Raw genomic sequence first — 21,176 nt, 5'->3', positions numbered from 1 at the left:
ATGGAAAAATGTATCCCAATGGAAGAGCACCCTGAGACATGGGATCTCAAAACCACACAGTTCTGAGGTGGGACAGTGCCCCGATGGAAGGCATCCTAAGGCATGGGAGCTGAGGAGCAACACAGCTCTGAGAGGTAGCCTCCTCAGCAAAGGAATTGCAGCTCTCGGGGGAGAGTACCGCCAGCTGACCTCAGCTGAACCCAGCTCCACTTCTTTCTTCATTGCCTCTTCTGAAAAGAGTCACACCAGGCAGAAAATCTCATAAAAGAGATTAGAGGGTCCAGGATGTGGAAAAAGGAATCCAGAGCATGACTACCCCTGTTTCTGGGAGAGAACAGCTGAGAATTGAACAAAGTGCAGGGCTTATATAGGATTTCTTAGGGGGCAGAGACTTTTTGGGTAGAGATTTCTAGAGTGAGGCTTGGTGGGATTCAAATCTTTAGCTTGGAGCAGCTCAGGGATTGGTGGGGTTTTGTTCAGACTTTTCAACTAAAATTAGCATAATCTGGAATGGGTTCTATTGAGATGACCTTTGTGAGTTACAGAGGCTGAAATGCTGTTATGACAGAGTGGTGTGTGGAAGGGGCTTGACTGCTGAAGCTCCTCAGGCAGAGTCCTGGCTTCTTTCCTTCCTCGAGGGTTTACAAAGTTTGCAAAGTTTATGAAGGGAGCCCACAGCAGGAAAGCCTTTCTCTGCAGCTTGAGTCAGCATGAATTGCCAACAGAGACTGGAGAAGAGGAGCTGCCACCATGGACAGTGACATAAGCAGGCTGAAGCAGGAAAGAAGGTGAAGACACCTTGGACAGCTTCCATGTGGCATCCAAAGATGGCAAGATGGCAAAGGTGGCATCACTGTTCTGACAGGAGCTGCCATTTTGGCTGTTCCTGTTGCTGCAAGCAGGCTGGGGTGAAAGGAGGGTCTCTGACAACTCTTGCAGGTGTTGCAGTGGGTTGCTTTGACCTAGCCACTCAGGGTCTACAGACAGAACCTCAAAAAGGACCGTTCAGCATGTAGAAGGATGGCGAAGACAGCTGGTTTTGATTCCAGAAGCCCAGACTCTTTCCCTAGCCCTTGACAACCTCTGTTTCTGAGGCCGCCCTCAAATAAAACCTACACTAAGACTTTTTTCTGTCAAACATGTGGTAGGAATCGGAGTGGGGTGAAATACCATCGTCTCCAGGCAACACCTGTAAACACAGGAGCATGAAGCATCTACCAGCGAGGTGCATGCTGACTGGCTGGCCAGCCCATGTCAGCCAGCCAGTGGAGAGTGGTCCTGTCCACTGGGGAGGCCATGTTTGCCTACACTCTCAAGACTGCAAAGGCCAGAGACTAAAGAAAAGCTTTGCTACATGCTTTCTCTCTTAATTATCCCAGGTTTCAGCAACTTCTGGTCCTGAAAACTGCACTTAGTGCCAGGTGGTCTCCAAGAAAAGTTAGCAGGTGGTAGAGATGGCAAAGGAGCCTCATGGATGACCCCAGCATTTGTAGCAGGATATGACCTTTGGAGCAGAAACAAGCTCACCCCTGACAGACGAAATGGAAAGCTATAGTGCATTCCTTGCCCACTGACTTCAGACCACTGTTTGGGCACAAGAAATTCTATACATGTAAGAGCAAACCTTCATGATCCACAGTCACAATTATCTATTCTCAGTACTACCATTTTAAAACAAAAGCTGGAGATCTTAGTCAGTCATGGTAGTGTGCCCCTAAAGGGCAGCACTCCAGTAGCAGAGACAGATGGAATCTCTGTGGGCTCAAGACCATTCTGGTCTACACAGAAAGTTCCAGGCCATGCAGGGCTACATAGTAAGACCCTGACTCAAAAACAAAGCTAGAGCTTTCTTTCTCTTCAATAATGCATTGTATGAAATAAAAGATATACTCAGAATATACCAAATGGATGTTTGTAGTACTTCTGAATCCTTTACATGTAACATATAAAGAAAAAAAAGGTTTTATTTTCACAAAACAAAAGCACATGTATTTAGTATTTAGTGAAATAATTCAAAACAACCCATTGCTTCCACAGTGAAGAGCACTGTAGTTCTTTCTTAAACTCATTTATTAGTTCTAAATGTTTTAAATCATGCAAACATTTTGAATCCACAATGTTTATGAAATTTTTGATAAGGCAGAGTCTCATTTTCTAGCCTAGAACTATCAACACTTTGTCCTAACTGAGTCAGTCAAACTGCTATGTACCTGATGAATAAATTGTTTACAGGAAGTCCTTTTGAAGGAGGCATCCACTCAGCACAGACTGTAGAAATGATTTTAATTAGTATTCAATGTCATTAACTATCAATGAAAGCTGCACAAAGTAATTTGAGTTTTTTGTTTTAATCTGTGCACATATTCCATAATATATGTGAGCTTATTTTTCACTTTATAAAACTAAGGCTGGGGGACTAAGGGAGTACAAGAACCACACATTAAGTCCACAGCCAGTATTCCAACCAGGCCCAAAATTCATTTCTGCCACTAGGGCAGAACCAACATATTAAAATACTTTCTTCATCTCAGATCATCCTTAAGATGCTTTTTAAAAATTTTTTTATTAATTACAGTTTATTCACTTAGTATCCCAATTGTAGCCCCCTACCTCATCCCCTCCCTCCCTCATCTCCTCCCATGTCTCTCCCCAAGTCCACTGATAGGGAAGGTCCCTAAGACCCTTAATCATGCTCTGTGAGGTCTTTTTAAAGCTGATATTTTCTAATCGTATATTCATGTTTTTCTCTTTCAACTCTTTCCAGTTTCTAACACCATGCATTCAGCCATCATAACTATGGACTTGGATTTGCAGTGGTGGCCTCTGTTTATGCACATCATTCTCCGGCCTCTGTTAATCACAAAAGAAATGCACGTTTTTTAGTAGAATGAACTAATTATGACAATGTTGTTTTCTTTTGTTTTCATTTGCCATCCCAGTGTTCATAGTCATTTCTGCCTTAACTGTACTCGGTAAGATTTTTTCTGTTCCCTATTGGTAATACATTCAAACTGGGGACTGCACCACACTGACAACTGAAACAGAGGCTAAATCATTGAAGTCTACTTAAGCTTGGTAGTTATAGGACACTTGAAGAGTGATCTAAAATCTAGAAACATGGAAGGTTAATCATTATAGAAATTACTATTTTATAGATAAGTACTGTGGAAGAAAGGTTGAATTTCAGTTGTCAAGAAAACATTGCATCTTCACAATTTTTAAAAAGCACATAGAAGAGAATTTGAAACTTAAAAGCTAGTAGCCTGTGTATTAAGCATACAAGAAAAGAGTCTGTGCAGATAGATTGTAACAACTTCGTTAACAATAAACTCTATGAAGAATAAAAATAATGGAAAGTAACTCCATGTTCTGGTTAGTATTTTTGTCAACTTGAAACAGGCCTCAGTCATCTGGTAAGAGAACTCCTACCAGGGAATTGCTTCTCTTGGGGTTCTTGGGCAAGTCTTGTTGATTAGCGATTGATATTCATGGGCCCAGACTACCGTGGGTGCTGCAGGTGGTCCTTGGCGGTATAATAATACCAGACTGAGCAAGCCGTGGAAAAAAACAATAAGCAACGTTCCTCCATGGCCTCTGCTTCATTTCCTGCATCCCACTTCCTGCTTTGGGAACCTGCCTATTTCCTCATCAAGGTGCTTTTGTCCTGCTGTTTTGACACAGCAATAGAAACCCAAGTCACAGGATTGTCACAAATGTTATGATACAACCACAGCTTTTGCATTTTTTATAATAACATAGAAACTGAAATGAGGAAATCAATTTATTAAATGGTTTTCAATAGGATTCTTAACATACTGTCAAAGTTGTTTCATTTTGCCCAAGGCTATAAAAAACAAATTACAGATGGCAATACTCTTTGAAAAAAATATTCTATACCACCCACCATGTCAAAATAGTTGCATTATTTAACTTTGTGATGCCCCCAGAATTGTTTGTAATCTGTTTAATTCATTTTGAATTATTGCTCAGTTAGGGCATCAACATTAAATAGCTGAAATGCTCTTTACTTATACTGTCTTGTTTTGAAACTTCTGTCATATTACCATCCACTTTTATTAAAATATAACTGCTCCACAATGTTAGTTAAGATTCATCCAGTGGTTGAACTAGAAGACTCTGGAATGAGACAGCTTGGATGGTAACAGAGTGCATATCAGAGTCCAGTCTACAATATAAGACAATAAAACAGAGTTTTACATATTACATACAATGTAAATTTTTACATGATTTATTCCATTTAATGCAATAAGCCAATTGTGTTTTTACATCACAGGTGACAAAATTTGAGACAAATAAGTTAGTTTTCCCAGAGTTAAAATATGTTAAATGCCAAAGTCTTCGCATGCAGTAAAGTCTCTTGTTTGTGTCGCCTCCCACCAGTCTCACATTTCAAATGGGTTTCCAGCTTCCTACAGCGGGGTTCTACTACACTCAAACCAGGCCTCACCTACTTGGACTCCTGCACTCCCTCAAGGCTTTCTCAGAGTTACCTGATTCAGACCTCTGTCACATACCTATCAATGATATTACCTTGTTTCATAATACAGAGCAAATTTAGTCTCCATAACAGCATCATTCCTAAACCATAACTTCCTTTATGAATATCACTATTCTTTTCAAATTGTGCTGCATAGCTATGCAGTCATTTTAAATAAACAGGTGAATGAAAGTGAATGAAAAGAAATTAATGTTTTGAAAAACAAATATGTGGGTTCACAGTACAGCTTTATGCATTTCCCCAATGATTTAGGCAGTCACATCAAGTTCTTGTGTCTACTGTACCCCAAGTTAGACCTGGGAAAACATGATGTTCTCTTGAACTAGAACTTTCTTTTTTTTTTATTAATTACACTTTATTCATTTTGTATCCCCCCATAAGCCCCTCCCTCCTCCCCTCCTGATCCCACCTTCCCTCCCCTTTCTGCATGCATGCCACTCCCCAAGTCCACTGATAGGGGAGGTTCTCCTCTCCTTTCTGATCTTAGTCTATCAGTTCTCATCAAAAGTGGCTGCATTGTCCTCTACTGTGGCCTGGTAAGGCTGCTCCCACCTCAGGGGGGAATGATCAACGAGCAGGCCAATCAGATTATGTCAGAGGCAGTCCCTCTTCCCATTACTATGTAACCCACTTGGACACTGAACTGCCATGGGCTACATCTGTGCAGGAGTTCTAGGTTATCTCCACGGATAGTCCTTGGTTGGAGTATGAGTCTCTGGGAAGTTCCCTGTGTTCAAATTGTCTTGTTCTGTTGCTCTGCTTGTGGACATCAGAAGAAAAAGAAAATAGGAAACAACCTCGGAACCTGCTACAGAGGGCCTCTGAAAGCCAGAAGAAAACAGGAAACAACCTTGGAACCTGCCACAGAGGGCCTCTGAAAGCCTCTGAAGTATAGACTGTCAAAGAAGATGCTGAGCCTAATGGCCAACTGATGGGCAGAGTAAATGGAATTTTATGTAAGAAGTGGGAAATAGTAAGAGCTGGAGGGAACAGGAACTCCACAAGCAGAGCAACAGAACTAGAACTTTCAACATTGCTAAAATTAATAAATATGATAATGCATTGTGCCAAATTTAGTCAACCTATGACCCAGCTAAAATATGAAGAGAACTCTAAAAGCATACAATTTGTTATTCCAAGACAGGATTATCACCTAGGAGGTGTGAAAATGGGGACATACATTGTCTAGAGCTACACTATGACATAAAGAACTTTGTCAAAACAAATACTAGTCCTTCTCGGGTGATCATCAACATTTGACACATTTTAATGTTTGCCTCATATTTTCCACATACTGTGTTTTTATGCTGAAAGATCTGATGTTCACCAAAAAGGTCAGATCTAGTTTGCTTAAAGTGACTCAGCTGAAAAGTTAAAATTTTTTGGTAACTTAAATTATACAATATAGAAATTAATATTCTAGTAATAACAGATATATTGTAGTCTATGTTCAATTACACTTATCTAATTATGAAATCCAATTGTATTCATATGACACAATTTGTTAATCAGACTAGTAGGCTTATTCTTAATTTGAAAATCAGTAAAATTTTAAGACTCTATAGATATAAGATGACAATATTAGGGTTCCTTTGGATACAGAAGAGACCAAGTCAAAAACTATTGTCTTAAATAGCTGGATAGTAGTGAGTAGTACATTATTAAATATCTAGCCTGCAGGATGCTTGGTTAGTTTCTTTTAGCATCTGCTAGAGTCTTAAATCAAAACAGTGCTATTGGTAATTTAACTTTAAATATTTACATACCTGCTGTGGGTCATTTATAGTCTCATTGCAACTGATTTCCTCTTCCACTGCTGATTCAGATTCTGCTAATTACAATAAACTATGAATAACAATTACCTAAAAACAATTATTTCTATTACTGCAAACAAAACTAATTTTAAAAATAGAAATAATTTTACCCAATTAAGTTAAAAGTCATTTGAAAAGAATATTTACCTTTTTAAGACAAACTCCTAATTACATAAAATATCACTGTCACTTAAATAGACCATTACTGTTGCCATGTTTGAGATATGAAAACACCCAAAAAAAAAAACATCCACCAAAAAAATGGTAAACTTTCTAGAAACATATTTTAAACCATATTTTAAAATATAATGAGAAACAAGTCCAGCCTGGAATGGTGTGAACAGAAATGCATGCACCTGCGGTGTCAAGATGTTTAAAGCTTCCTTCACTGATATTCACCTGGGTTTGGGGCCAGCATTTTTCCTGTACCTGTAAGTCAGTAATTCCCAGACTGGCAAGCAACGAGCTCCCATGGTCCCTCTGTCTCCAGCTCTGAGTACTGGGCTTACAGGCATGTGCTGCTATATAAATGTTTTTGTTCACTTGTTCTCATTTATTCTAAGATAATAAATAAGAGGAAGAAAAACTAGGTTATTTGCAGAGTACCTGTCATGTGAAACACTGGGCTTTTGAAACCAGCTCCAAAAATGAAAATAATAAAGATTAAAATAAAATGGAATAAGAGGCCAGGACACTTGTATGGGTAAACATATCTGATAACCAAATTATTGTTCATTATATAATATTATGTCCTGCTTTCTGGTTACAGATCAGATATAAGACTGATTAACACTATTAACTTAAATGGTGCATAAAATGGTAGAAAATAAACTTTAGACAAAGTGTGAATATACTTACTATCCTATTAATTAAATTTATTTTCTTTTTCTTTTAAAATTTGAAGTTACATTATTTTTAATTATGCATATATGTGTTTGTGAAAGTGATGCATACAGAGGCCAGAGAAATGAGCTCCTATAAAACAGGAGTTACATATGATTGTTAGCCACCTGAGTTGGGAACTAGGAATGGAGCTTAGATCCTCTGCAGGAAGAGCATGCACTTTTAACTTCTGAAGCATGTTTCCTCTATCAGTTTTTGCTTGTTTGTTTGTTTGTTTGTTTGTTTAAAAAAAGACAGTACTTGCAATATTCCCAGAGAAAATCAGAAGCCGTGAGCTCAATCTCATGGCTCACATCCCACTACTTTAGTATACAGGTTACAGGTGTTCATCAGGGACCCAGCTCAGCATTAAGAACTTTTAGACATTGGAATTTTTCACAAGTCTTATAGTATATGTTATAAATATCTACAAATAATCAGATTATACACTGGAGAATTTATAGTAGTGAAATATAAAAATAAAAACATCTAAAATAAAAATTATATTTAAAAATAATTGTCTTGAGTTTGAGCATTCCTGTGTGTGTGATTCTCAACTCCCAGGATTGGTCCAGTTGCACATAGTATGCCCTAACCCAGTCTGGTCAATCCAACTGACTCTAGCCTGACAGTACTACATAACCTCCAGGCTTTGCTTAGTTAGATACATTCTGGTATGCTCCCAGGACATGGCTTGACAGCACCCTTGATGCACAAGGGTGTGCATTCATTGGTGCCCAGATATGAAGATAACCCTGTGATATGAAGATAACCTTACTTGTGAGTGATGGGAATATTACCTGCTGGCACCATCCCCAACCCCCAAAGTGCCTTAAATTGGCCACATAGCCTGTACACTGGTATAGCTTGGTAAGTACTCATGATCCCAGTCTTCTAATGCCATCCTTTTCTGGTTTTTGTTTGTTGGTTGGTTGGGTTTTGTTTGTTTGTTTGTTTGGTTGGTTGGTTGGTTGGTTGGTTGGTTTTTTGAGACAAGGTTTCTCTGGGCAACCTTGGCAGTCTTGGATTGCTTTGTATACAAAGCTGGCATCAAACTCACAGAGATCCCCCTCCTTCTGCCTCCATGGGTGCTGGGATTAAAGGAGTGTGCCACCATACCCAGGTTTATGCTATCCTCTTAGCTCCAGTCATAGCTCAGGCAACAGGGCTTGCAAACCAGCCCAAGAGTCTCAGATCTTTGTCCCATTCATGCACTCTTTTGCTTACTACTAAACTGTAATCACTGCTTCTCAAATCTAAAATAACACTGAATATCTGAAGAATTGATAAATCAACTCATACATGATTTTAAATGAACAAAACCAAATTCCTACTCAACAGAGATAGCCTGGAATCTCACATTAGATACAAAACCTAAAAGTCCACATCCCTATGTCTCATCACGAAAGCATGAACAATATGAAAGACCAAAATGGTATAGTTCCACCAAACTCACTAGTCCTATAAAAATGTTTACCAAAAAGATTACCTAAATGAACCTCAGGACACAGAGCTTAAAAGAACAATCATAAGCTTCATCAAATAATTCAAGCAGTTTGGTGAGAATAATAATAAAAATCTGAATGATGCCAAATAAAACAACCACAAAAACAAAAATGGAATGAAGAATTTGAAAACTGAATTCAGTAAAAGAAATAGTGAAGAGTATTAGTGAATAGTGAATTAGTGAAATAGAAATAGTGAAGAGAATTCAAGCTGAAATGAAGATGTAATTGGAAAACTCAGGGGGATGCCTCTCAAGTAGAATGGATCAAATAGAAGGTAGTAGACCATGAAGATTTGAAATGCAGGCATCAGACCACACAGCAGGGAATGTGAAGAGATTAAACATCTAAGAGGAATCTGAAGGAATAGGTGAGACACCATGAAAAGTCATTTTTTTTTAATTATAGAAAAAGGTGAAGAGTCCCAGGTCAATGGCATAGAACATTTCTTCAAAATGTTACAAAAAGATACAGTTCCCTGGCTTGTATCTTCAAAACCATGGGAGAAGAAACCTTGCCCATATCAAGAAAAAAAAATAACATACCCAAGATACAAGAAGACCACAGAACACCAAGTAGATATGGGCAGAAAAGAAACTCTGTATATTATAGTTAAAACACTAAATATACAAACAAAAAGTTTTGAAAACTGTAAGGCAAAACCACAAGCCATATAAAAAGGAAAGTCCACCAGGATAGCATTGACTTTGTCATTAGAATTTTAAAAGCTAGAGGTACTACTAGAGGTAGTTCACACTGTAAACCTAGACTACAGTACCTTGCAAAACTCTCTGTCAGAGTTGGAGAAAGAAAATTTTTCCATGACATAAACAATTAAAATCCATCAAATCAGCCTTAGAATACTAACAGTAATAATTCTGACTGAAGAGAAAAATAAGCATATCTAAGAGACTATAGAAAGAAAACAAATGAAGCTGTAATAGTTGAAACATAAAATAGTAAAAATGGCCGTCTTACCAAAAGCAATCTATAGATTCAATGCAATCCCTTATCAAAATATCAACACAGTTTTTTAAAGACCTTGAAAGAACAATTCTCAACTTCATATGAAAAAAAAAAAGAAAAGAAAAACAAAACAAAATAATTTAAACAATTCTTTACAATAAAAGAACTTCTGGCCTGAGACCCCCACTCATCTGTGGCCGCTGAGACCAACACAGATCAGAGAATAGCAGATAAGAGCCCCCTCCTATCTACTAGCCTGCCATAGCCAGCTAGCAAGAGTGGACAGTCTGCCCAGGGCCCTCTGTGCTCCACTTCTTCTGAGGGCTACATACCCCAGCTCACCAACCTGTGCCATTTCCTGGGACCCTCACTGACCTGGAACCCCTGAGACCAGCACAGATCAGGGAGCAGCCGTTCCCTGGCCTGTATCATTTCCTAGGACCTACCCCTATCTATGGCCATGGGATCAGTACTATCAGGGAGCAGCAGGAAAACCAGACGACAGAGGCCATCTGAGGCAACAAGCTCTATCTATAACCTCAGAGTCATATTACCATCAGAGACCACCAGACCTGCTAATAACAAAGTCAACTAAATGGCTAGAGGTCAGCACAAGAACACCAGCAAAAAAACACAGGGCCATTTGACACCACCAAAACCCAGCTATCCTAACACAGCAAGCCCTGAGGATCCTATCACACCAGAAACACAAGAAAATGATCTTAAATCTGAGGTTATGAAAATGCAAGAGGCTTTAAAAGAAAAAATAAATACCTTAAAGAACTAAAGGAAAATAAAACTAAACGGGTCAAGGAACTGAATAAATCACTTAAAGAAACACAGGAAAATACAACTAAACAGATGAAGGAACTGAGTAAATCCCTTAAAGAAATACAAGAAAACACAACCAAACGGGAGAAGGAAATGAATAAAACTGTCCAGGTCCTGAAAATGGAAATAGAAGCAAAAAAAAAAAAAAACAAAAAACAAAAAACAAAAAAAACCCCACACACACACAAAAGCAATCCTGGAGATGGAAAACCTATAGAAGAGAACAGGAACTACAGACACAAGTATCAATAACAGATTATAAGAGATGGAAGAGAGAATCTCAGGTGTAGAAGATACAGCTGAAAAAAATTGAAACATCAGTCAAAGAAAATGTTAAATCTAAATATCTCCTGACTCAACACATCCAAGAAATCTGGGACAATATGAAAAGGTCAAACCTAAGAATAATAGGAATAGAAGAATAAGAGTCCAAAGTCCAAGGCCCAGAAAATACTTTCAACAAATCGTAGAAGAAAACTTCACCAACCTAAAGGAAAAATGTCACATTTAAAGGCAAACCTATCAGAATTACACCTGACTTCTCAACAGAGACTATGAAAGCCAGAAGGCCTGGACATATGTCATGTACATACTAAGAGATGTCAACCCAGACTACGATACCCAGCAAAACTATAGCAGAAAAAAAACAAGATATTCCATGACAAAACCAAGTTTAAACAGTACATAGCCACAAGCCCAGCCCTACAGAAGATACTAGAAGGAAAACTCCAACCCAAGGAGGTTCACTAAACACACAGGAAAGCACAGTAAACAAATAACCCCACAGCCATAAAACCCAAAGAAAGGAAGCATGCAAACACATTCTACCACCAACATTAAAAGAATAGGAAGTAACAAAAACTGGTCATTAATATCTCTCAATATCAATGGCCTCAACTTTGCAATAAAAAGACACAGGCTAACAGAATGGGTGCATAAACAGGACCCATCATTCTGTTGCATACAAGAAACACACCTCAGCAGTAATGATAGATATTACCACATCCTTGGACAAAAAGCAAGCCTCAACAAATACAAGAAAATTGAAATAACACCTTGTATTCCACCAGACCACCATGCATTAAAGCTAGACTTCAACAACAATAGAAACAATAGAATGTCTATCAACTCATGGAAACTGAATACCTCTCTACTTTATGACCACTGGGTCAGGGAAGAAATAAAGAAATTAAAGACTTTCTAGAATTTAATGAGAATGAAAGCACAACATACCCAAACTTAGGGGATACAATGAAAGTATTGCTAAAAGGAAAGTTCAAAATGCTAATGGCCTTCATAAAGAAAATGGAGAGAGCTCATACTAGCAACTTAATAGCTCACCTGAAAGCTCTAGAAAAAAAGGAAGCAAACATACCCAAATGGAGTCAACATCAGAAAATAATAAAACTCGGAGCAGAAAATAACAAAACTCAGAGAAACAAAGAGAACAATACAGAGAATCAACAAAACCAAGAGCTGTTTTTTTTTTTAAGAAAATCAACAAGATAGTCAAACCCTTAGCCAAACTGACTAAAGATAGAGGGAGCGTATCCAAATTAATAAAATCAGAAATGAAAGGAGATATAAAAAGAGACACTGAGGAAATCCAAGGAATCATTAGATCATATTTCAAAAACCTATATGTCACAACATTGGAAAATTTAAATGAAATGGACTATTTTCTTGATACCACTTACCAAAGTGAAATCAAGATCAGGTTAACTATTTAAATAAACCTGTAACTGCCAAGGAAATAGAAGCAGTCATCAAAAGCATCCCAACAAAAAAGAGCACTGGGCCAGATTGTTTTAGCACAGAATTCTTTAGCATAGATTTTCAAGGAAGAACTAATACCAATATGCCTCAAACTGTCCCACAGAATAGAAACATAAGAAACATTGCCAAACTCATTATATGAGGCCACAGTCACCCTGATACCTAAACCACAGAAAGACTCAACAAAGAAAGTATATCAAACCAATCTCCTTTAAGAAATTGATGCAAAAATACTCAATAAAATACTTGCAAACTGAATCCAGGAACATATCAAAGATATCATCCACCATGACCAAGTAGGCTTCATCCCAGGAATTCAGGGATGGTTCAACATATGAAAGTCTATCAATGTAATCCATCATATAAACAAATGGAAAGATAAAAACCACATGATAATCTCTTTAGATTCTAAAAAGGCCTTTGATAAAATCCAACACCAGTTCATGTTTAAAGTCTTGGAGAGATCAGGTATTCAAGGCACATACCTAAATACAATAAAGGCAATATACAGCAAGCCTATAGCCAACATCAAGTTAAATGGAGAGAAACTTAAAGCATTTCTGCTAAAATTGGGGACAAGACAAGGCTGCCCACTCTCTCCATATCAATATAGTACCTGAAGTCCTAACTAGAGCAATAAGACAAAAAAGATGAAGGGGACAGAAATTGGAAAAGAAAAAGTCAAAGTATTCCCATTCTCAGATGATATGATCGTATACATAAGTGACCCCCAAGATTCTACCAAAGAACCCCTACAGCTGATAAACACCTTCAGCAAAGTGTCTAGATAAAAAAATTAACTAAAAAAGTCAGTAGCCCTCCTGTATACAAATGACAAAAGGGCTGAGAAAGAAATTAGGAAAACAACACTGCTAATATAATGTTCTTGTGGATTGTATACAATTTACCCTTATTTATCCAAATGCTGATTTTTCTACCCCACTATCTGGCTTCAATCCTGACATTGCATTGTAATGCCTATTCTAAACATCACCTGTCTGAAGTCTGGGTAAACATGCTACCATTTGTTCTCTGTATTGCCAATAAAACAAACAGCCAATGCTGAGCAATGGAGAGAATAGAGTAGGACATCCTGGTCCAGAGAGGAAGAGAAAGAAGAGAGTGGGAGAAGGGTCAGAGAAGAGAAATCTGAGATGAGATGATCTGGAAACACCAGGAGAGATGAACCATATCTAAAATATGACTAAAAAGCAAGTATAATATGGGAAATCTGAATGGGAGGAAGCTATGTGGGGTTGGAGGTTTAGGATGGAGTAATTATTGACCAGCATTATACTCTAGGTTAATTAAATAAATCCTAGTCTTTGTGTCGTGATTTGAAAGTATAGCTGGTTTAGGAATAACCACTGTTTAACTAAAAGATAAATCAATAATAAATATAAATAATCAGAAACAATTGGCATACAAACATGAGGCAGAATTTACAGTAATCTAGCTGAATTTACAGTAATCTATCAAGAACTTATATAGAAAGTAAAACTATAGAGCAATTTTTTAGTTCTGTTCCCTAAAAACAAAGCAAGGACAGTTTCTAAACTAGGAGCTCACAGATTCCTGATTAGGCAGACACCCTGCAGAGCATCAAGGCCTCCAGCAGACAACAGAAAAACAAAATTTAATACATACAAACTGCAGAGAGGCAGTTTCTGTAGGTGGAGAAAAAAATAAGGAAGCTTCTCAAAGGCTAACTTTGTGAGCCAAGGCAGAAAGCTAACCCCTTTGAGAAGGGGTCCTTGTTGGTCTGAGGAGCAAACATTTGTGGACACAATAACTTCCCAGAGTGAGGAAGGGATCAGGATCCAGTGAGAGAGGAAAAAAGTACCTCTCCCTAGAAGCAGGAGCCAGAAACAGACCGAGAAGCCTCAAGCATCTGAACTGGTAAGGTCTAGAAGGGAAGCTGGGTCTAAGAAAGTAAAGTCCTAAGGGAAAGGTTTTGAGGTTTAAAAAGATAATTTTCTATGTTGAAAATAGAAGAAGACACAATGACACAGTGCTTCTGGGTACCATTTGATTTTGTTTCTTTTAGCAAACAAATAAATTTTTCATTGATGATTTCAGTTTTGTATATCCTCTTTAGGAAAGATCAGGATAAGACAGACTTGGAGAAAGAAGAGACTGAGAAAATAGATGCTAAATTAAAGGCCATAGAATGGAGGTTGGGGAAATTTTAGAATCAAAATAGAGAGCCTTCAGAGAAATCCAATCTGAAATTTACAATAACACCAAAAGAGGTAGTTTCAGATGAGAAAAGTCCACAGAGGCTTGAAGATATTGCAAAATGGCACCCCATTGAAATGCTGGAGAGAAAGTGTGCAGCAGATATTGTGTGTATTGTTAAGGTTCAATTACTAGATGATGGTCTATATGCTAAAGTAGAAATGCAGATCCTGTTTAGTGTTGTCTTGGAACAAGGTCCTACAGTGGCTGGTGTGCTCAATTTTACAGTTTGGAAAACTGAAATATATGCACTGTGCCATATGTTCATATTCAGAATTTCAGTGGGCTGCCTTTGGTTTGTTTTTAAGGAACAGGAAAAAAAAAAAACCTGCTTTATAGTTATACTTTCTATAGAGGTTCTTGCTAGATTACTGTAAATTTTGCCACACATTTATATGCCATTTGTTGATTATTATTGGCATCTAATATTGATTTATGTTTTAGTTAAACAGTGGTTATTCCAGAGGATGCAAGACGGCAGCGCTGGGAGGACACTGTTTCTGACTAGCAGCACAGCAAGATCTACACAGTGACCAGAAGACAAAACTCTGGGCCCTAAAACACCAGCAATTGTGTTTCCCAGGTGAAAGGAAGCCCCGCTTACCAAAGCTGAATCAAGACCAGATATATCAATTAAATAGTCCTATATCCCCCAAGGAAATAAAAGCTGTGATAAAAAGTCTCCCATCTAAAAAATGCCCAGGACCAGATGGTTTCAGCACTGAATTCTACCAGACCTTCAAAGAAGAGCTAACACCAATACTCTTCAAACTATTCCACAAAATAAAAACAAAAGGAACACTACCAAACTCATTCTATGAAGCCACAGTCACCTTGGTACCTAAACCTCACAAAGACTCAACAAAGAAAGAATTTCAGGCCAATCTCCCTTATGAACATTGATGCAAAAATACTCAACAAAATACTTGCAAACCAAATACAAGAACACATCAAAGATATCATTCACAATGACCAAGTAGGCTTCATCCCAGGTATGCAGGGGTGGTTCAATATATGGAAATCCATCATTGTAACCCACCATATAAAAGAAAAAGACCACATGATAATCTCTTTATATGTTGAAAAAGCATTTGATAAAAATCCAACACCCATTCATGTTTAAAGTATTGGAGAGATCAGGGATACAAGGCACATATCTAAACATAGTAAAGGCGATATCCAGCAAACCTATAGCCAACATCAAACTAAATGGAGAGAAACTTAAAGCAATCCCGCTGAAAGCAGGGATAAGGCAAGGCTACCCACTCTCTCCATATCTCTTCAACATAGTTCTGGAAGTCCTTGCTAGAGCAATAAGACAATTGAAAAAGATTAAAGGGATACAAATTGAAAAGGAAGAAGTCAAAGTGTCACTATTTGCAGATGATATGATAGTATATCTGAGTGGCCCCAAAAACTCTACCAGGGAACTCCTACAGCTGATAAACACCTTCAGCAAAGTGGCCGGATACAAAATTAACTCAAAAATAAAAAATAAAAAAGTAGCCCTCCTGTATACAAAAGACAAAAGGGCTGAGAAAAAATCAGGGAAACAACACCATTCACAATAGCCACAAATGACATAAAGTAAAAGTACTTTGGTGTAACACTAACCAAGCAAGTCAAAGACTTGTATGAAAAAAAAAAAATTTCAAGTCTCTGAAGAAAGAATTAGAAGAAGATATCAGAAGATGGAAAGATCTCCCATGCTCATGGCTTGGCAGGATTAACATAGTAAAAATGGCCATCTTACCAAAAGCAATCTACAGATTCAACGTAATTCCCATCAAATTACCAACACAATTCTTTACAGACCTTGAAAGAAAAATTCTCAACTTCATATGGAATAACAAGAAACCCAGAATTGCTAAAACAATCCTCTACAATAAAAGATCTTCTGGAGGTATCTCCATCCCTGATCTCAAGCTGTACTATAGAGCAACAGTAATAAAAACTGCATGTACTGGCATAGAAACAGAATGGTGGATCAATGGAATCGAATAGAAGACCCAGAAATAAACCCACACACTTATGGACACTTGATTTTTGACAGAGATGCCAAAACCATACAATGGAAAAAAAAGATAGCATCTTCAACAAATCGTGCTGGTCTAACTGGATGTCTACATGTAAAAACATGCAAATAGATCCATACTTATCACTCTGCACAAAACTAAAGTCTAAGTGGATCAAAGACCTCAACATAAAACCAGACACATTAAATCGGTTAGGAAAAAAAGTGGGGAATACCCTAGAACTCATTGGTACAGGAGAAAACTTCTTGAACAGAACACCAAAGCACAGGCTCTAAGAGCAACAATCAATAAATGGGACCTCATGAAAATTGAAAAGCTTCTGTAAATCAAAGGACACCGTCATCAAAAGAAAACGACTGCCTACAGATTAAGAAAGAATCTTCACCAACCCTTTATCTGACAGAGGACTCATATCCAGTATATATAAAGAACTAAAGAAGCTGAAAAGCAGCAAACCAAGTAATCCGAATAAAAAAAATGGGGAACAAAGCTAAACAGAGAATTCTCTGTAGAGGAATATTAAATGGCAGAGAAACACTTAAAGAAATGCTCAACGTCATTAGCCATCAGGGAAATGCAAATCAAAACGACCCTGAGATTTCACCTTACACCCATCAGAATGGCCAAGATCCAAAACTCAAATGACAACAAATGCTGGAGAGGTTGTGGAGAAAGGGGAACCCTCCTCCATTGCTGGTGGGAATGTAAACTTGTACAACCACTCTGGAAATCAATCTGGCGCTTTCTCAAACAACTAGGAATAGTGCTTCCAGCCAAACCACTCCTAGGCATATATCCAAAAGAGGCTCAAGTACACAATAAGGACATTTGCTCAACCATGTTTGTAGCAGCTTTATTTGTAATAGCCAGAACCTGGAAACAACCCAGATGCCCCTCAACTGAAGAATGGATACAGAAATTGTGGTACATTTATACAATGGAATATTACTCAGCAATGAAAAACAAGGAAATCATGGAATTTGCAGGTAAATGGTGAGAACTGGAAAAGATCATCCTGAGTGAGCTATCCCAGAAGCAGAAAGACACACACAGTATATACTCATTCATATAGACATATAATATAGGATAAACCTACTAAAATCTGTACACCTAACTAATCTAGAGGGAGGACTCTGGCTAAAATGTTCAATCCCCATCCTGAAAGGCAAAGAGGATGGACATCAGAAAAAGAAGAAAACAGGAAACAAGCTAGGAACCCACCACAGAGGGCCTCTGAAAGGCTCTGCCCTGCAGACTATCAAAGCAGAAGCTGAGACTTATGGCCAACTGTTGGACAGAGTGCATGGAATCTTACGAAAGAAGTGGGAAGTAGTAAGATTGGGAGAGGACAGGGGCTCCACAAGGAGAGCAACAGAACCAAAAAATTTGAACACAGGGGTCTTTCCAGAGACTCATACTCCAATCAAGTACCATGCATGGAGATAACCTAGAACCCCTGCACAGATGTAGCCCATGGCAGTTCAGTGTCCAAGTGGGTTCCAGAGTAATGGAAACAGGGACTGCCTCTGACTTGAACTGTTTGGCCTGCTCTTTGATCACCTCCTCCTGAGGGGGGAGCAGCCTTACCAGGCCATAGAAGATGACAATGCAGCCCCTCCTGATGAGATCTGATAGACTAGGATCAGAAAGAAGGAGAGGAAGACCTCCCCTATCAGCGGACTTGGGGAGGGGCATGCATGAAGAAGGGGGAGAGAAGGTGGGATTAGGAGGGAAGGAGGGAGGGATTTATGGGGGGATACAAAGTGAATAAAGTAATTAATAAGACTTAAAATTAAAAAATCAAAAAAAAGCATGATATCATGAAATTTTCAGGCAAATAGATGGATCTGGAAAGGATCATCCTCAGTGAAGCAACCCAAACCCAGAAAGACAAGCATGGTATATACTCACTTATAAGCAAATATTAGCTGTATAATACAGAATAACCATACTACAATTCACAGACCTAAAGAAGCTAAGTAACAAGGAGGATCACAGGGAAGATGCTTAATTCTCATTCAGAGGGAAAAACAGGATGCTGGTAGAAGAGAGGGAACAGGACTGGAGACTATCACTGATGTCCTCTATAAGACTGCAACCAGCAGGGTATCAAAGCAGATGCAGAGACACAGCCAACCTTTGGACAGAGTGCAGGAGATCCTATGGAAGAAAGGGGATATAAAAGGACCCAGAGGGGACAGGAGCCACACACAAGGAGACCAACAAAGCCAAAAAAGAGCCTGTAGGGGACTACAGAGACTGATGCATCAACCAAGGACCATGCACAGAGAGGACCTAGACCCCCTGCTCAGATATAGCCCATAGATAGCTCAGTCTCCATGTGGGTTCCCTAGTAAAGGGAGAAGAGAGTCTCTGACATGAACTTGGTTGCATGCTCCTTGATCACTTCTCTATAGCTAGCCCAGAGAGGAAGAGGATCCAGGCAGTCCTGATGGGACCTGATAGGCCAAGGTCAGACAGTAGGGAAGGAGGACTTCCCTTATCAATGCACTAGGGAAGAGGGATAGGGGAGGAAGAGAGAAAGGTGGGATCAGGAGGAGATGAAGGAGGGGGTTACAACTGGCATAGAAAGTGAATATATTGAAAATAATTAATAATAATAATAATAATAAAATTTTTAAAAAACAAAAAAGTGTTTAAAATCCTTAGCAATTAGGGGATTGCAAATTAAAATTACTTAAAAATTTTATCTTACTCAATTCAGAATAGCTAAGATGAATAAAACAGCTGATAAGGCTGGAGAGATGGCTCAGCAGTTGAAAGTACTGGCTCCTCTTCCAGGGTATCCAAGTTTGATTCCCATCACTCATGTGCTGGCTCAAAATTATCTGAAACTCCAGTTCTAAGGGCTGGGCAACCTCTTCAGGCCTCCACAGGCATGAGGTAGGCACATTCACATACATGCAGACTAAACACCCTTACACATAAAATAAATAAAATATTTTTTTAGCATTAAGCATCTCTTTGTTTTCTGACTACCATTACAAAATTGATTAGAGTAGCAAGAAAAAAAAAGTGTCTGGCTGGAGAGATGTCTGCTCTTCCAGAGGTCCCAAGTTCAATTCCCAACTAATGAGATCTGCTGCCCTGTGCTGTGCATGCACAAATGCAGGCAGAACACTGTATAAATAATGAATAAATAAATAAATCTTTTTAAAAAGTGTTTTCTTGAGTTGGTTTCAGAGGCAGTTACTTCTCAAAATGTTATGTAAAACAGTGTTCAGTATCAGTATTAAAATGTTATATTTCACACAGTATACCACTTTGAGCTTCTGAACAATTTAACTGAGCAAAATAAGGTTAAAAAGTTAGTTATTTTATCTTTAAGAATATAAAAGTCTAATTATTCTAAGTATTAAAGTTATATTATAAAACTACACTCTGAAGGTGTCTACATAATTAGATTTTTAAATTTTTTTCTCTTTAAATAGATAGTCTAATGAGAAGTAGAAAAGACAAAACTATTCACTGTCTGACAATGTAGAAAAAGGGTGAAAACATAAAGAAATCTTGAATTTTGACAAAGCACAATACAGTGCCTCCATGACTGAGAAGTTTCCCAGCTGCTTCACTCCAAAACCTGGGATTACTTCTCTGAAGCAATGCTGTAACTGTGTTATGGTTGGATTGGGACTAACAGACATCATCTCCTTCTCAGGAGACCATTTCTGGCCAAACCTAACAATACAAATAAAATATTAAAAAAAAATAAAACAGGTGACAATAAATACTGGAAAGGATTTAGTGGAAGGGGACCTCTGTTCACTCTTTGTGGGATTATAAACTGGTACAGTCACTCTGGAAATGAGTGTGGTAAACTAGCAAAAAGCTAAACATAAATCTATCATATGACCCAGTTATTCCGCTCCTCGTATGTGCCCAAAGCACTCACCTCTTACTCTACAAGATAATTGCTTAGTTGTGTTCACTAACATTCCATTCACAGTAGCTAGGAAATGGAAACTACCTAAATGTCTTTAAACTGACAATAATGAAAATGTGATACACATATATTACAGAATTCTATCCAGCTATAAGGAAAATTTCAGAAAAATAGGTGGAACTAAAAAACATTATGCTGAGTGAGGTGACCGGACCCAGAAAAATAAATGCCAATTTTTTATTTTTGATTCCTATATTGGATTTTTTTCATATGAATATATAACCTAGAGTAACTGCAGAAACCAGGGAAGTAAGGAGGAGTCATGGCATGGAGAAACATGGTGAAAGAGCCAGTCCTGTTTGGGGAGGGTAGTAGAAAACAGGTGTGTTGAAAGAGGAAATGTGAAAAACTGGGGTTGGTGTAATATGGAAAAGGAGAAGGAAGATTGTATAAAGGTAGAATAGGGGGATATTAAATAATGCTATGGATGTTTTTAAAAGCCATAGAGAAGCATTATTTTACGGATTTGAGGGTGTATGAAGGTGGAATGGTGGTACTTCCATTTTGGATCTAACCAACATCTCTCTAAATAGACCTACAGCCTTCTCAGGGAGGGTAAGCATGCCTTGTACTGTAAACATGGTCAGCCTCCCAGGGTTGGTGAGGTCATAGGACCTACAGGAGAACCCACTATTGCCACTTCCC

General features: G+C 38.3%; 1 protein-coding gene across 1 annotated transcript in view; it reads right to left on the bottom strand.

Moving 5' to 3' along the window:
* Nucleotides 1–705: 705 nt before the first annotated feature.
* The window catches only part of LOC129677921 (putative ankyrin repeat domain-containing protein 19), a 61,492-nt gene continuing 41,021 nt past the window's right edge, over nt 706–21,176 (bottom strand). The window contains exon 7 of the mRNA XM_055608592.1: nt 706–977. Within this exon, the coding sequence (XP_055464567.1) occupies nt 706–977 (272 nt within the window). The remainder of the gene's footprint in view (nt 978–21,176) is intronic.

The sequence above is a fragment of the Psammomys obesus genome, unplaced genomic scaffold (genome assembly GCF_907164565.1).
Source record: "Psammomys obesus unplaced genomic scaffold, mPsaObe1.curated_primary_1811, whole genome shotgun sequence".
Classification (NCBI taxonomy): domain Eukaryota; kingdom Metazoa; phylum Chordata; class Mammalia; order Rodentia; family Muridae; genus Psammomys; species Psammomys obesus.
The sequence above is the reverse complement of the archived record's forward strand: the minus strand, read 5'-3'. Positions and strand labels throughout refer to the sequence as shown.